General features: G+C 51.3%; 6 protein-coding genes across 6 annotated transcripts; 3 read left to right on the top strand and 3 right to left on the bottom strand.

Moving 5' to 3' along the window:
- Positions 1–159: 159 nt before the first annotated feature.
- Positions 160–2,362, top strand: ccg-8 (Clock-controlled protein 8; the record flags this gene model as incomplete). The annotated part of the gene is made up of 2 exons (XM_036637701.1): positions 160–1,021; positions 1,077–2,362. The coding sequence occupies 2 exons, from the start codon at positions 160–162 to the stop codon at positions 2,360–2,362; spliced, it is 2,148 nt and encodes a 715-aa protein (XP_036497399.1).
- Positions 2,363–4,417: 2,055 nt separating this feature from the next.
- On the top strand, positions 4,418–6,163 carry gsfF-3 (Cytochrome P450 monooxygenase gsfF; the record flags this gene model as incomplete). Its single annotated transcript, XM_036637700.1, has 4 exons — positions 4,418–4,804; positions 4,862–5,412; positions 5,591–5,756; positions 5,810–6,163. The coding sequence occupies 4 exons, from the start codon at positions 4,418–4,420 to the stop codon at positions 6,161–6,163; spliced, it is 1,458 nt and encodes a 485-aa protein (XP_036497365.1).
- A 276-nt stretch (positions 6,164–6,439) lies between these two features.
- PRTA (Aspergillopepsin-2) lies at positions 6,440–7,249 on the bottom strand (the record flags this gene model as incomplete). The annotated part of the gene is made up of 1 exon (XM_036637699.1): positions 6,440–7,249. The coding sequence occupies one exon, from the start codon at positions 7,247–7,249 to the stop codon at positions 6,440–6,442; it is 810 nt and encodes a 269-aa protein (XP_036497364.1).
- A 1,089-nt stretch (positions 7,250–8,338) lies between these two features.
- On the bottom strand, positions 8,339–10,462 carry AOX1-0 (Alcohol oxidase 1; the record flags this gene model as incomplete). The annotated part of the gene is made up of 5 exons (XM_036637698.1): positions 8,339–8,493; positions 8,545–9,252; positions 9,378–9,858; positions 9,948–10,291; positions 10,342–10,462. 5 exons carry the CDS (start codon positions 10,460–10,462, stop codon positions 8,339–8,341), a joined length of 1,809 nt encoding a protein of 602 aa, XP_036498293.1.
- A 2,606-nt stretch (positions 10,463–13,068) lies between these two features.
- hdl-1 ((S)-2-haloacid dehalogenase 4A) lies at positions 13,069–13,746 on the top strand (the record flags this gene model as incomplete). Its single annotated transcript, XM_036637697.1, has 1 exon — positions 13,069–13,746. One exon carries the CDS (start codon positions 13,069–13,071, stop codon positions 13,744–13,746), a length of 678 nt encoding a protein of 225 aa, XP_036498294.1.
- A 496-nt stretch (positions 13,747–14,242) lies between these two features.
- On the bottom strand, positions 14,243–14,695 carry CGCS363_v005847 (uncharacterized protein; the record flags this gene model as incomplete). Its single annotated transcript, XM_036637696.1, has 1 exon — positions 14,243–14,695. The coding sequence occupies one exon, from the start codon at positions 14,693–14,695 to the stop codon at positions 14,243–14,245; it is 453 nt and encodes a 150-aa protein (XP_036498301.1).
- Between the last annotated feature and the right edge of the window lie 2,473 nt (positions 14,696–17,168).

The raw sequence follows: 17,168 nt of genomic DNA, 5'->3' as shown, positions 1-17,168 counted from the left end.
TCTCGAGTCTTTTCCTTCTCCCTTCTCTGCCGCCTGGGGAATTTTCCAGCTGGGGGAACCTGAGCAGAGTCCGGCCAGCCCAGCCTAGCCCGCAGGCTCTTCTCCGCTGACCCCTCCCCGCCAAAATATTCGACGCGCCGTCCGAATATACTTTGCGAGATGGACAAGAGTCTGAGCCAGAGCATGAGCATGAGCATGAGCCAAAATCACATGCTGCACGGGCCCAACTCTGGCGACCGCCAGCTGCCGCCATCTTCCTCGTCTGTCCCTCCTCCGCCCACTACGCACACGCACAACCACCACCACAACCACCACCCTCACACGCACTCTCGTCCTCGCCCTCACGCTACTACTTTTTCTCCTGCCGCTACCACCATTTCAGCTGCCGGCACCTCTTCAACTACCGCCGCTTCCTCTCCAGCAGAGCCTTCATCTTCCAAGACCAAGCACATTCTCTCCCACGCTCGCTACGACCCGACACACCTCCCGTCCCAGCTGCCCTCATATGCTCCTCCGAGCTATGCGCATGCCCAGTCCCACGATCCCAACTTGCTGAGGTTTCCCGACGCTCCGACTACCGAGCTTGCACCCATCCTTCCCGCCGCCAAACATAATGATAACGTCGGCCATAATCTACCATCTCTGTCGTCTGTAACAGGTCCCCCGCCCCCGCGCTTTGCTCCTCCTCCACCACCACCACCACCTTCGTCGCAGGCCCTCGAAGCCAAACATCGTCGCCAAAAACCGCATTCACAACAACCTCCACCTGCTCTTACGCGAGCCTCGACGACAACCGTTCCTTTGACGCACTGGCCGAGCCTCAACCCCCTCACCACCTACTACACTCCCAGTCATGCTCAACCTGCCAACACTACAGCGAGAATGGACCTCGACCTAAGCAACAATACTCCTATGAGTGCCGCATCACCAGATCGATACTACGACACACGAGAACGTAGCGTTCTTCTCGAGGACCCGGATGTGCGAATGGCTGCTGAAGCGCTGGGCGATCTGAAAGCTGGTATGAGATTAGCGACCTGTTTGTGATTACTGTAACTTGCTGACGGCATTAATAGGTGATGATCACTCCATCAATTCACCACAACCATACCATACCCCGTTGCCAGTGGGCTCTCCGGCGATCTCCATTACGTCGAACCCGCAAGCGAGCTCGCAAACATCCGCCGAAGAGCCCCTCCTATCGCTTTTGACGACATCTCATCCTATGATCGCCAACACCATCAAGAATACCGCCGGACTCTACAACAATGGAAAGACCTTCTCTCCTCGATTCAAGACTAGCGCCGAATACGTTGAAGGATACATGACGCCAATCACAAACGTCGCTGGGAACATTAGTCGGAAGACGGGTATTGAGACTGGTGTTCGTTGGTGGCTGGGGGCGAATCGGCGACACCAATCCACAGACTTGGAAGCCGCTGATGGAGGGTCTCACAAGAGACGCAAAGTCGATACTGGAGGCGACTTGGCTAGACACTTGGCCGATTCGCAAACGAACGTCATGCCTGATATCGACTCTCCACGAGACCCCTACGTGTTCAAGCATGACCGCCGACTCTCCAGAGCGAGCACCATCGACACGCTGCCCGCGTACGACGACTACCGCTCACCCGCCTACACCGAAGACGAGAAGGCTGAGAGGCCCAACAGTTCTAACACTGCATGGCAATCTCGACTCATCATGTCTACGTCTGGTCTCAGTATAGCCATGAGTGAAGAAAGTCTTCGGAGTCTAAAGTACTGCCTGAGCTGGTTGCGGTGGGCTAACGGCCATCTTGGTGGTGTCATCAACAATCTCAAGACGGTTCTCGAGCAGTATGAGAAAGCTGGTCGATCTGAGAGCCAGGGTGAGAACGGCGACGGCGACCACGCCATGACCGACAGTGATACCGAGGCAGCGGAGTATCAAAAGCGTGCCCAGTTGGCGGGCCAGATCAGTGGCCTCAAGGGTGATATCTTGAAGACCTTGAAGAACTGCATTGAGACCGTCTCCAAGTACGCCGGTGGTGCTCTCCCCGAGAACGCGCGTCTCCTAGTCCATCGCCATCTGACCACGCTCCCACAACGCTTCCGCTACGCCAGCGCCCTTGAAAAGCAACAGGGCGATAAGACTGGCGCCGAGGCACAAGAGGAGGCGATGCGTGAAGGTGCCCATCGTGTCCTGGTTCTCGCCAAGGAGGGTCTCGACATGATGTTCCAGGTTAGTGGTGTCCTTGATGGCACCATTGTCAGTGCTGAGGAATGGTGTGAACGCCTGGGCAAGAAGAAGAGGGAGCAGCCCGAAACCGATTCTCCTCAACCTCAACCTTTCGAGGGCGACATCAAGTCCGCCCCCGTTTGAACGAGCGACGATTTTACTTTATACGTGGCCAGGATTTACCAGACGACAGGGCGGCTAGTTCTTTTCCTTTATCCTTCAACAAAACCAAGTGGGTGATTGAACGGCGCAAAAACGGAACACGGAAAAAAGAAAATAAGAGAAAACCCCCGGGCAAGTTACTGCTGCGGCAGACAAAGGGCATAAACCAATGATACCATCCCGAGGATGCCCTCGTTCCCATTTCACTTCAAGTATACCATATCATCACACATTTACAAACACCCCAACTGTCACGGACATTTCATTCATCTCGTCTTGATACGCTTTTGCTCTTGGTTATTTGGCAGTTCATAGTTAATGCCTGATTTTTTTTTTGTCTCTTTGCTGGTTCCTTCTCAAGCCTTAATGGACGGTCCACAGAGTACTGAGGCGTCTTGTCGAGCCCAGGCCCACTTGGGCATAATTGGGTTTGCTGTGTATAGAGCTTTACGTTTCGTCCTAGTACAAAGCAAAGCTGATCTATGATTCAAATCAACTGAACAATTCACAAATCCTGAACTGTGGTTTCCTAGTGCTTCAATCACATGATTTGATCCTATCTGCGACTTGATACTCTTTTGTACATGCAGCAAGGCCCCGAAACTAGAACTTGACGGGACGAAATGCGATACATTACGAAAGAGACTAGCGTATGGCGAAAGGAGTTCAAACCCAATCTTCGGCACGCTTCGTGCCGTCAATTTAATTCCGTCGCACCGGCAGTCAAACACCGTCCGATTGAGTGAGCACGTCTACTGCGCGTGCGGTGGTCTTGCGGAGATTACACGAGCAAATCCACGCTCACTTGATCCGAATACGGGAATGAAATTCCGAACGCGATAGGCTAATTGAAGACGGACGGTCCACGGTCACGAAATCCGACCAACTTCCCGAATATGCTAAGCAAACGTACCCGACGTGCCCGAAATTCGAGCGCCCATCGCCCGTGCCAACGAGGGATCATAGGGCTGAGCGGGAGGCTCTTCAGTTGCATTGCACCCTTAAAGCTTGGCTGGGAATGGCGATCTTGAATTGGACCATGGTTCATTTGGTAGATGCCAGCGTTGAATTCTCGTCGGTCAAGAGCCAGAACTCTCAATTTGTCACATGGAACACGCAATCGATGTCGCGACTTTCAGCAGACGGAATACTGGACATGCGAGATCCGCGTGGTCCATGAAACATGTTGTTTACGGTTGATCACATTCGCAAAGTGTTCGGAGCAGCGAAAATTGCCACTTGAGGTATCGTCGGGCGCCGTCCCCCACATGATGGGGGAAGTCCGGGAGCTACCGACGCGGGAGCACATGCTATTTCTTGATACCGTCCTCTTGGTCCCATGTTCGCTTCAGCGATTTATGATGAGTGAACGGATGGTCCGTCCTTCAATTTCTAGTGGTCTTGTCCGACCACATTCCATCATGTTGGGTACGCCGGAGTCGACTCCGCTCAAGGCATGTATCAAGACGTCTCTAGTAAATGCTGACGTGGCGCCCTTTGAGTTCCACCATTCTGAGCATATCTGTCGTTTTTCCATCAACAGAGCCGAATCTCGCAGTCTTCGTAGTTGGCCCAAAGCAACGGCCGCAAAACCAACGCTGTCCTGCTGAGCAATTTTCAGAGCCCAACTTCAGCATGCATTTAAATACTGGCAGCTACTTCCTCATCCATGGATATTCAATCAGCCGCGTGTCTAAGTATGCATCACCAACATGGCCGTGATTACGAAATGGCACCTGCTTTTCAAACACTTTTCCCCGCAGACCCCTATGCACCCCAGGTTTTCCGCGCGGTCACAAACAGCAGGGAGATCGACAAGGGTATCGCGGCATCCGACGTCCTCTCCCCCGCACTTGTCACCGCAGCGAACCCGGGAGATTCGGTTAGCAGAGTTTACCAATGCAGCTCTTTCTCTAGGATACACTCGGCAGATGACAACCGGGGCACTTGTTTCTGGTAGATAAGAACTTGAACATGCAATGCTAAGTTTCTGGTAAAGTCTGGTTCTGACTCTATCGATCTCATTGACGAGCCACCATGTTTCCGTTACCCAAGTTGCTGAGTGATGCCCCAGTGTCTCTGGTCGGCCTGCTTCCGGGGGCTGTCGTAGCCGGTGTGTTTGCGTATGTGATATACCAGAGATACTTTCATCCCCTTGCTGCGTACCCGGGGCCCTTCTGGGCGTCCCTCACGGACTTATGGCAGGTGAATGAGTTTCTTTCGCTACAGCAGCCGTACAATCTGACTGAACTGCACGCGAAATATGGGGAGTTCGTGCGTTATGGGCCAGATAAGTTGAGCATCACGGCCGAGGAGGTCGTTCCTCTGGTGTATCAGAAGGGCGGGCGGCGACTGCCCAAAACGGAGTACTATGACGCGTTTGGGGCCAAGATACCGAATGTCTTTGGCATGAGAGATGTTGAAGTAACTCCGCCCTTTCCCGTCTTGTTTTTCAAAGCGTTTATTGAATATGGCCAATAGCTTCACTCCATCCGTCGACGTCATATGTCCAACTCCTTCTCGTTATCCAGCGTCAAGGGCATGGAGCACTACCTCGACGACAACGTCAAAATCCTCCGCGAAAAAGTCACGCAGTTCGCGAGAGACGGCGAGGCCTTTGACCTCAAGAAGCTGCTGCAGTACTACACCATCGACGTCCTCGGCGAGCTGGCCTTCAGCCGGTCCTTTGGCGCGCAGGTCTCGGACGAGGCCGAGTCCCTCGTCCCACCTGTCGTGCCGCATACGCTGCTCGGCTCGACGACGGGATCGTGGCCGGCGATGACGCAGACGCTGAAGAAGTGGCTGCCGGCGATCCCGCACAGTGGGCTGCGGTGGTTATTTGAGGGGCGCGCCAAGTGTGCGCGGTTGGCGGCTGAGTGTGTTGAGATACGGCTTGGAGAGGTGGATCGCGACGCGGAGAAGGGGAGCATGCGCAGGACTGATTTGTTGACTAATTTGATATTGGCGAAGCATCCTGATACTGGGGAGAGACTGGCGAAGAGTGATCTTGAGGCGGAGGCTTTTGGGTTCATGTGAGTTTTGTTTCCTGCCGTTTCAACAAGTTGTCACGATATTTACTGGGGGCAGTATTGCGGGAACACATACAACAAGTGCGACGACGACGTTGCTGTTCTGGAATTTGCTTCACAGCCCTGATACTCTTCGTCAGTGTGTCGAGGAGATTGATGCGAACTTACAACCACTTGACAGAGAAAAGGCGGCTTATTCAGTCACGGAAGTTGAGAACTCGCTGCCGTTTCTACGAGCGTGTGTAAAGGAGAACTTCCGACTGACTCCAGTGTTTACCATGCCGCTAGCAAGGCGCGTGACAGCACCAGAGGGCATCGTGGTTGCAGGACGCCACATCAAGCAAGGGGTGAGTTGAATTTCCCCGAACATGCGAAAACGCTAACGGAAATTTGCTGAAAGACATCGGTTGCTGTCTGCAACCACGCATTCCACCACAACCCCCTTGTCTGGGGCGATGACCACAATTTGTTCGACCCATCGCGCTGGGATCAAGAGGAGATTGCGGAACGAGCGCGGTATCTCATGCACTTTGGCCTGGGCAGCCGCCAGTGTATTGGGAAAGCACTTGCTCAGACCAATATCTACAAACTTGCCAGCACACTATTGCATGAATTTGACTTCCAGCTTGCCGATTCGCAAGAATTGGAGGAAGTTTCCAAAGGGCGCTTCTTGGGGAGACTGCCTGATATGATGAGTGTTGGAGTGAGTGATCTGAAGGGACCGCTGATGGTTATAGCGAAGACTAGAACTTAGACAAACGGCTTACTGCGTCACGTTTGCCATTTACAATGCGATTCACGGAAGGGGAAGCTTCAATATTAAGCAGCATCAAGCATCATTCATCAATTCTCATCTCTCGCTATCCAACCCTAAATACTATCCAATAATAAGAATGAGGGTGATGTCAGTCACTCCATCCCACGAAGAAAAGTCCTGTATGTCCATCTCCTCAAGTCTATATACATGTGGTGTGTTTGTGTGTCTTTGGCTCACGAAGCCAGTCTCTTAGTCAGATCAAAGAGGCTAAATTTAACCGGAGTAGGAGACAGTGACGGTGCTGCCGCTGACGGAGGCCTTGGCAAGGACGGTGTTGCCGCCATCCTCGGAGATGTCGATGATGGTGGCGCCGGCGGGGGTGGTGGAGCCGGAGGTGCCGGAGGCAGCGGCGGCGGTGAACTTGACGGTGCCAAAGTCGGCGAGGGTGACCTGGCTGCCGTTCTCCTGGAAGGCCTCGACGATCCACTCGGCGTTGGTCTCGCAGAGGGTGGAGGGGGTGCTGGAGAAGGTGTGGGTGACGGTCTTGCCGGTGGTCAGGTTCTCGAGCTTGGCGGTGCCCTTGGTCTTGGAGGTGGCGTCGACGGTCATGCGGATGGAGTCGCCGACGCTGACGCTGAAGCCGCTGAAGCTGTAGGCGTAGTCGGGGATCCACTCGTACCAGGCGTCGAAGGTGCCGTCGGCGTAGAAGGAGACGCCGGTCTGGAGGATGGCGGTCTGGCAGGTGTCGCCGTCGATGCCGACCCAGGCGGAGGCGGCGGCGCCGGAGGAGCCGCTGACCTCGGGGACGACAATGGTGCCGGTGACGTGGTTGTAGCCGGTGCCAATCTTGACGGCGCCGCCCCAGTTGGAGGAGTACTCGACGTTCTTGTCGCCGGTGACGGCGTCGAGGGAGACGACGTCGGCGGGGGCGGTGGAGGTGCGGTTGATGGGCTTGGAGCTGAAGCGGGCGCGGCGGTCGGAGCGGGGGGTGACCGGGGAGTAGTCGCGCTGCTTGAGGGGAGTGCCCGGGGCGGCGGAGGCGAGGCCGGCGGCGGCGGCAGCGAGGAAGAGGGAGAACTTCATGTTGAAAGTTGGGGGTGGGTGGAGTGAAGACCGGAGAGAGAGGACTTGAGGAGTGAAGTTGGATGCTTGAGGCTCTTGCTTTGCTGCTAAGGATGCTGCTGCTGCTGATTCCAACATTTACTTGTCTTGGCGATTTGAGTCCATCTTTATACCTGTTGACGATGAACTGACAACGGTGTCTCGGCAGGTTGTCTTCAGCGAGGCCCGCGATGTTTCCATTGCCACTATCCTCCTTATCGCAGGTGAGTAGATATCGCGATGCCGGTTTGCCGAGTGTCGTTCGTTCGAGGCGCGGGAGCGCGTCTACCACGCAGCACAGCTGTACCCATCGTGAACAAAGCTCCTCCCTAATCCGGAAGTATCGTGAGCGCCCCCCCTGGTGTTGAAGTCGCATCAAGCTTTATTCCCATCGGGCAGCGGGGCGGCAACACGGGAGTTCGGCACCTGGGGACCCCACATCGGCTCCGGACGCGCCAAGACGGGAGTTGGTGATTGGAGGGCAACCAACACGGTACCCTCCTTTCATTTATTTGCTCTCCACACCCTATCAGCTACCCGTCAGGCCCGTCGAGGCCCTTGTCCAGCTGCCGGGTGTGAAGGATCGATTACCACTTTCCTAATCAGATCGACCTTTTGCAATCGCGCCATCACTCATAAGCATAAAGTGCCGAGAAAGTTTCCCGCATGTGGGGTTTCTCGGCCGACGGATAAGACTGGCGATCGCCGTTAATTGGAGGTAAGCTTGATGCCAGACGGGGATTGGCTGGCGATTGGGGCCTGTTGGCCAGAAGATCTTTTGCTTGGCCCTCACGGACGTCCAGCACCTTTGAAGAATAGTGCGCATGGTCCCTGGGTACGCGGATCACGAGATAATACTGGGACATGGTGCGGGATGGCGCAATGTTCCCTGGACTGTAACACAATTCAAGAATGCCATAATTGCATGTGGAGACAAGGGAACACGATTCCATTGATTGACTGTGGAGATGGCCAGCGGAGTGTGACATGTGAGGCTCGTATCGAGGACATTGTGCGGATTCCTGCGATGAGAAGTCAACCACGCCGGCCTGTGTGGCAGAAAGCACGGTTTCAGGCAAGTCCCAGCTCTTGTAATATCATGTCTGCTGCCTTTTCTCCAAGCATCAGAGCCGTATTGTAGGTGTTCGCAGCAACTTGGTGTGGTGGCACGCTGAGATCGGCAATCTTGAGGCCGGAAACGCCATACACATTCAGATTGGCATCAACTGCAATGCATCAGCAAAGACCTCAGCGATATCTTGGATTTCGTGTCTTACCAACTCCCGTAGCTTCCCGTGGTGCCATCTTGCAGGTCCCCAACGGATGCCTCGAAGTGCCGATGTTTTCTCGAATGTACTGCACGATGGCGGCTTCATCTTCAGCTGAGTACTCAACATCCTCTTCAATCGGGCCATCTGCGACTTCTACGACAGAAGCCTGTGATCCTTCAGGAAACTTGGGCTGTCCTGAAGCAAGTTCGCCTCTGAAGATGTCCATCTGACGAGCCATCTTTCTCTGGGTCTTGTAGCCCCAGATGTGACTCTTCAGGTCGATGTCGTTCTCGTCCAACAGCCAGCCTGGGTCGAAATCGTAATCATCATCAATAGTAGGACCAGTGATATGAACGTGTCCCCTGGCGTACGGGTACGTCACCCACGGCGCGGTAGTGACATACTCTGCATCGTCGGGCAAGATCGAAGGGTCACCGAAAAAAGCGTTGAAGAGACCCCAGATCATGAGAGGGCGGTTGGGCGAGTCTTTGAAGTCTCTGTCCCACACTTTTTGAAACTCAGGCCCCAAAGCTGCAATGTCTGCAGGAGATGGACGAAGCTTGCTGGAGGCGTCATGGCCGTTCCACCCCAGTTGCAGATCATTAGCGGCAATCATGGCGGGAACGTCACGGCCGCGATCGTTGCGGGCGATGCCGTTGATGGTCTCATTCTGGGTTAGAGAAGTGCGGTAGACATAGCCAACAAAATGGTGGTCTGTAAGATGTCAGCATGCAGGCCCACGAAAAAAAGGGATGTGCGCATGCCTTGAAAATCGTTGCCCACTCCTGGAAGAGATTCAACCAGAGGTACTTCAGCTTTCTCAAGAACTGCGGGATCACCAACTCCTGAACGCTCGAGAAGAAGCGGCGTCCCAAAGGAACCAGCAGAAGCAACTACAAGCTTCTTCGCTGAGATAGTTCTAGTACTGTTATCTTGCCCTGCCTTCGCGAAATTGGGATTTGGTCGGAACTCAACGCCAGTGGCACGCTTAGTGTCATCGAATAACACGCGAAGAACTTGGGACTCAACCAGCACGTGGAGGTTGGGGTAGTCACCGCTCTGAAGAAGAGGATGTAGGTATCGGTGACCAACGTCCTGGCGACGGCCGTCTTCGGGCGATACGTAACGATACCATGGACCAGAACCATTATTAGAATGTAGACTCTGAAGATCGACGATCTCCTCGAACTCAGTCTTTGTGGCGCCTTCAATGAAACTGGCTTCAGCACGAGGTGCGGAGTGGGTTCCTTTGGATACGTGAATTGGTCCGCTGTAACCGTGGGTTGACTCATTGGTTGTTGCTCCATGATATGTCTCCGTCTATAAATGCAGCAAACCATTAGCTTGTTGTCTAAACAGTGAGAGATACTCGCGATGCTACCGCAAACACAGGCTCTGGTTACGCTAACCTTCTTCAAATACGGCAGGACGTCTTCAGCAGTCCACCCAGAAGTATTCCACGAGTCGAAGTCATCCCACTGCCCGCGGGTGTATACCATCCAATTGATCGATGACCCACCACCTAAAATACCTCCAGTCTCAACGATGGGCTCGCGATCTGCCAGTTGCGGCGACTTGTTTGCTTTCCAGAAGAGGGCTGTATCTGACCCAGGTAAGGTGTTGCGCTCAAACAAGGCCGGGTAGATGACGTTCGTCACATTATAGCTGTCTCCTCCCTGCTCAATGACAAGGATAGTAGCAGAGGCGTCTGCTTCAGCAAGACGGGACGCAATTATGCTCCCAGCTGTGCCACCTGCAAGTATGTTAGTCGGGAATCAATCTTGGATGAGAATCATGACTTACCTCCAACTATTATCATATCAACCTCAGTCAAATCGCTAGGGAGCTCCGTATAGACGGACATAGCCACTCTCACAGTTGCGAGAGTGGCGATGATGGCCTTTGAAATGCTCATGCGACCCATGGAGACTGTCAATCAATGTGTGACCAAATTTGTGTCGTAGGTCTTGAGGAAAAGAGACAAAGTAGGGCAGGTCTGAAATATGCGGCAGTTCTTGTCAATAAGTACTTGCTGCCCCTGGCACAGATATTTGATAAAGCTTCTGATCTGCAAATCTTAGGTGATGAAATCAGCAGATGATGCTTTGCATCGCATTGTCCGGCCATCCTCAGGGGCGTATGCGCGGGGTTGCATTTCATGTAGCAGTAATCTCTTGCTAAAAGTCTTGGTATTGACAAAATGCACTGCAAATGGTTTCTGAAGTGGAAGACCACTGTGACATTTCAAGTGAAGCTGCATGGCTTGGCTGCTGGGGGTTCGGTCCGGAGAGGGGAAGCTTGCTGCGAGTTGCTGATCTTCCGGTCAGCGTGGTAGCAAGCCCCACGTTAGCGCAGAAAAGATGCTAGAAGCGGGCAATAAGTAAGTTTGAGCTTTAAATCAAGGCGATTGATTCGTTTGCTCGCATTCTAGATTCATTATTATCAGCAGACAGAGACGGTAGTATGTCGTCTTTTGGCGGGCCCTGCAATCGAGGAAAGAACTTCTTCTTTACTACAAAGTTCTATTCGGTAAAATTCTCAAAGGCAGCCAAACAAATGTTCCTTTTTGTTTCTAACTACATTGTGCTCTTCGTATGTTCGCTTACTCGTTCCGCTTTTTCGATATCGAGTCGTAAACTGCAATAAGAAGCAAATCTTCCATGATAACCATAGCTTGAAGATGGGCAAGCTGAGCAGTTTACTGATCCTAAGTGCGAATAAGGTTGTGCAGCAACACCTCTACGCGACCTGAGATACGTAAGCAACCATATGAGCATCGAACTTTGCCTATGTAAATCTTGATGTTTTGGAGATGTGCAATCTCACAGAACCTCAGGCGGCAAGACTTGGGGCGATTGTTTTCATGCGAGCGTGGATCAGCAATACTTGCGACCGCGCATAGCTAAACCCCAGATGGACTTCTGTCGCAGAATCTTGCTTTTAAGTGTCACATTTGAATCTTCGTTGTTCCTTCCCAAACCACTTTTAGATTGATGAACACCTGCTATACAACAAGAGTCTAGATCAATGTTCACGGGTGTATTAGGCCCATAAATTACGATTTGAAAAACGTCGTACCCTCTTTAGTGCTCCACCTCACCTCCCGTAGATTCAGGAAGCGCTGTCGCAGCCTCGAGATGCTATATCTATCCGATTCGGCTGTCGATAGGTTACCCAGGTCAAGTTTGCGTATATCACTAAACCTGCTCGTGGGGCTGCATTCGCGCCAGGGACTACATTCGACCAGTCCGCCGATTGTTGTTATATGGAGATTGAGTTGCAAATAATCAACTTCCCAATTAATTAATACATCTGGGACCGTTTCAACAGATGGGATAGTTGACCACGTTGAATCATAAGTCGGACTGCACCACATCGGGAGCCAGAACCGGGGCCGGATCTTCGTAGCCACCAAGTACGACTCGCGATTGATTGTTGTGTCGATGGCTGTAAAGTACTGACGCCGAGAGCCCACATGATGAATGGAATGATTTAGGACATGTGCCCGAAGGTGTATGCTCGAAGATGTTATTCCATATTTCCAACGAACTTCGAAGTATCTTGGTTCGAGATAGAACTCCCTCCATATCATGAGTCGTATTTCTGTTGGAAACTGTGAGAATTTGGGAAAGCCCGAAAGAGGCATTGCAGTGGGCATCCCCAAGTTGGAAATCTCAGTGGCCGTAGAGTCGATTTCCATCATGATTCAAACCAGCCCGTCTGAAAGCGAGTATGGGCGATGGGAAACGTCAATGAAAGAGTTTTGCTAGCCGGGCAGTGTCAGTTGGCTATTCGGGCAGTGTCCCCTATGACTTTGATCGTAGCGTACCTAATTCTTCGACAAAGACAATGGTGGCAGAGAAAACGATGGGGTAGCGACGAGTATCGATGACCATAGAAGACGATGATAGCGACGATGACAATAACGAGAGCGAGGATATAGGCTAGTCGCTTTAGTATAGGAAGGATAGGGGTCTCAGCAGGACCAACGGAATACACGCGTGTGTTGTCGAGACTGCCCGAATAGCCAACTGACATTCGGCTAGCAAATCTCTAGGTAATGAAACAACGGAAAATGTTGAAAAGCAGGATCGAGCAAAGAAAAAAAGGAAAGAAAGTTTAAGGTACATCTCGTCGGCTTGAAACACGTGCTGTCGAGACATTCGCACCATCCATTCCTTAGAACCACCCTTTTGGGATGCAATTGTTGCTCAAGGTCAAAACCCAAAAAGGCCGCACGCGTCTTCTAGCCAGAATTTTCATCCCGAATTTCTCAAGTAATAAATACCAAAGTCCAGAATCTTCCTTATAACCATTAGCAATAGAAACTGCCGCCGCACAAGTCCGGTACCGGACGGCGTGTTGACAGCTTCCCTTGCTAATTACAGCCTAAATGCTTACGTGAACACCAAAGCTCCAGGCATTGCCGAGTTTTTAAATTCAATGCCAATCCACTGGAACATCATCTGCCATTTCTCGGTGACATATCCTCTACGTGCACGTACCCAGAAAACTTCTTTACGTGCAACCATGTCCACCACAGCTTCACCGTCGTTCACTCCTAAAGCCATCATCTTCGATCTCCTAACGGCGCTGCTCGACTCATGGACTATATGGAATGCTTCGACGCCAACAGGGACGGCTGCAGAGGGCCGCAAATGGCGAGAGCGTTATCTGGAATTGACCTTCAGTCAAGGAGCATATGCCCCGTACGCGGCGTTGGTGACGCAGGCTGCGGACGACGTCAACTTGCCACGATCTGCACCTGAGGCCCTGATCAGAGATTGGCCCAACTTGGCTGCATGGCCCGAGGTTGGCGATGTCCTGTCGCGTCTGCGAAAGAAGGGATACAAGCTGGGCGTCATCACGAATTGTTCCGTAGAGGAGGGCAACATAGCGGTGAGAAATGCGGAGAAGGCGGTTACGGAGACCGGGCAGAGAAACTTCAGGTTCGACGCGGCTATCACAGCTGAAGAGAGCGGGTTCTACAAGCCGATGGTTCAAGCATATCATGCTATCTTACCTGAACTTGGCGTTTCGGCGGATGAGGTACTATTTGTGGCTGGAAGTAACGGTGATGTCGAGGGTGCGACCGAAGCGGGATTCAAGGTTGTCTGGCATAACAAGATAGGCCTACCCAAGAAGGGCCATACAGAGCCGCTGAGGGAAAGCGGGACGCTAGATGACACGCTGATGAACTTTCTGTAATTACATCCAAAGAGAATTGGTGCCGGAGGCTGTCAGACTGGTCTTCATATCGATATACGACAAGAGGAATACATTATTATCGAGGTAAGCAATGGAGTCTACAGCGGGGCTTACATATAGCACACATTCTCAGCAGAGGAATATTCGCGTGTCACGTACCTTATGTAAACGGCTGTGATTGAGGACGTCCAGAACTAGAAGTCTTCTCCAACGATCAATCTCATCTGTTTCTTCATACCCTATACACCAATACTCTCGTAGTAGGAAGCAAACATATCGGCGCGCATCTCGATGTAATTAAGTGATTCATTCAGCGCTCTTGTCTTTTGGGGGAGGACGCCCCTTGATCAACAGCTGGCCATAGAGATTCAGCCAAATTCTCGAGCTGTGCTCGAGAAGGATTACTGTAATGAGATTATTTCAGATAAAACTCTTTGAAAACTTTCTTGTATTGGAATTATTAGCGTGACTTAGTACATCAACCAAAATGGCCCAGCTAGCATACCCTCTCTAACCAGCAAAAGTATTGATACGGAATCCATATCGCAGCGAGTGCAGCTATTACCGCACCCAATCCAAAGGCCGAAGCTGCGTCTGAGGCTGCTATTGCATATATGACCACAATCGCAGTGATTGCTATGCATGTCAAGAGAATGATATACAGAAAATGGGACAAGTCCAACTTCTCATTTAGTCTTATACCCCATCCAATAGCTGTATCATCTGAGCCAGGCACTAATAGTGGATATCGAAGCTTTTTTGGGAACCTCTTCAGCCAGAAGTCGTTGCTGTGTGGCCCTGGCTGTGTCAGGTGCCACAGTGGAATTGAATAGATTTCAACATTAGCATGTCGAAAAGACTTCATACTGTATGAGTACCTTCCATACTCTACTTCCTCTGATGGAGGAAGTCCTGGTACAAAGTACATAGGTACACATACTTCTCGCATGGGAACGAGCTCAAACTAGATCTATCTTAATAGCAGTCCTGAAAGGAGGTATAGAGGGGTCCTTACTTGTACATATGTTCCGGTGTACAGTTTATAGAGACTAATTTCTCCCAGAGTTTGAAAGAATCGAACTATCCAACATGCATAAGTTGAACACCAACGCTCAAATCGTTTCATCCACCGTGATAGCGATGACGGCAGAAGAAACGATATTTTCCAATGGGATTCCTCTCGTGCTGCCCGGTAGGTTCGCAGGACTTCCCGAAAAAGATACTGATCATTGAGAATATTACTGCATTCGATGTCTCGCAACACTGGAAGTCTTCTCTGATTGATACACATCAGGAGATATTGTAAAAGTATATCTTCATGGTCATCGAGGCCTTCTGCGTCAGGCCAAGCCGATGCTGATTCTGGTGTAGAGGATCTCGATATAGATGAAGAAGACCTGAAGTCAGAGCTTTGACTGGAGCTGGCTGATTCATGTCTCTCGGTCCGAAGGTGAGCTGGAGGAGGGGTACAGAGCCCGCTGGCTTCAATAGGTCCACTAGCTTGATAATGGGCAACAGCACTTGCTTTATCTTTAGCAAGATCTTGCAAGAATCGTTGCTTCCCCCCTGATTTAAGTTCCTTCAGATCTAAGAACATATCTTTGCCACAGCCCTATCAAAGCCGTTAGTTCCAGTTTTGTTGCAATAAGTGGACAACTGAAAGACAGAAACTTACACACACGTATCGAACTCTGTCATAACCAGGCTTTGGTGGATACCATATATCGAAAAGGTCACCCCAAATCCTAGTCCCCGAGCTGAGCTTGCGACGCCTTTCAGCCTGCAGTGCTAAAATCTCCGTGTGTGAGGCTTCTTGTTGGGGCTCGGAAGTCGGATGGAGAAAGTTTCGAAACTCCGCTTTGAAATCTTGAAGCGAAACTCCTGAGACGAAGAAGGTTTCCATGGCTTGAAGGTCGGTAAGATTGATGCTGCTTGCATCATTCTGTGCCTCGTCCTCGTCCGAACTGTCGCAGTCGGGTGGCATTTTCATGCAGTATGAGGGGTCAACTGGCTGACCATCCAGATTATTGAGAAATCGTTGTAGAGTCAGCTTTTGTTCATCTTCTTGCGGCAGTTCCACTGATATCCTTTCTCTTTTGGTATTGAACTGCCCGATCTTGGTTGATATCAATCGCCTGTGGACACGGGATCTCAGGATCTCGACCGATTCCTTTTGCTTTCTGTTCTGGACTTGCGAGCGTAAGGACAAATAGTAGGTCTTGAGCAAGCGTGTGTGGTTACGAACAAACCGATCAAAATCCAAAAGCTGCACAGAAGTCTCGTACAAAGGACTCAAATCTGAGTCTCGGGAAAGAACTTTCGCGAGATAGTCAACAGCGGCTTGTCTTATCTCTCCGCTCACAGATGTTGATCCATCTCTAGATTGGATGTCTTCCATGTCTGATAAAAGTGATGCGATGTCGTCTCTATTGTCCGGATCCGAAAAGTCGTTTTCCAGGTGGTTGTAGAAACTTACAGGCTTCTGAGGGACAGTGTGGGAATTTCCCTCTTCGGTATAGATTCGGCACTCTTCAAGTGACGAGGGCGCTGTGGAGAGATTTTCTTCACTGAAAAGTAGACTTATGGCCGTTCCATTTTCATTGCTGAGCTGCTCACTCTGATCATCGCCGTATTCAGAGTTGTCTACTTCGTCGTACTTTTGTGTTTCTACGTGGTCATTGGTCCGTTCTGCGTATAATTCGCTGTTTTCGTGATCTGATGAGTGCAACTCTGAAATGACAAGAACTTCGTCGAGCTTAGATCCAGACGTATCGAGTTTCGGTGACTTTGTCAAGGCTGGTCCTCGTGAGGATTGTGAATAGGAGAGTTCCTCAAGACCTTGCATGGGGGGCTCGAGGTTAGAGTATACCGGCCTTTCAGACGCATCGCCGAAGGAATCCTGTTGTGACTCCATCGTTTGATACGCCTCTCTACCTGAGATCGTATGTGCATCATTTGCCGATGCCATAGTGTCATGAAAAATTCCCATAATTTGTTCAACTTGAGCGGCATCTATTGTGCTGCTGCGCTGAAATTCTTCCAAAGAAGTTCTGAAAGAGTTCGACCTTTTGTGATGAAGAATACCCAAGACATCGCTCTCGGCATCGGCGAAAGGAGATTCAGGATGCGGAACGCCTGGGAACAAGACATCCCACATCTTAAACCAGCGCTCTTCGCCATTGCCTCGCGCGGTCTTTACCAATGCTGACTCCTGATCGAAGGAAACAAGGTCGTCAAAAGGGTTTGCTTGTTCTGAAATGACGCACTCTCTAGCCACAATGTGGCCATTGACCGACGATCTACTGTCAAATGATTCGTAGCATGTAGGACAATGTAACGGTTGACGGTGCTTTCTGAGAAGGTGTGTTTTCACATGTCTCGCGGCCGGTTGATTGTAAAGCATGCAACCAGCATGCTCTGTA

This window comes from Colletotrichum siamense (assembly GCF_013390195.1).
Source record: "Colletotrichum siamense strain Cg363 chromosome Unknown KSG_Cg363_contig03, whole genome shotgun sequence".
In the NCBI taxonomy this organism is placed as follows: Eukaryota; Fungi; Ascomycota; class Sordariomycetes; order Glomerellales; family Glomerellaceae; genus Colletotrichum; species Colletotrichum siamense.
This window is presented reverse-complemented; position numbering and strand designations above follow the sequence as displayed.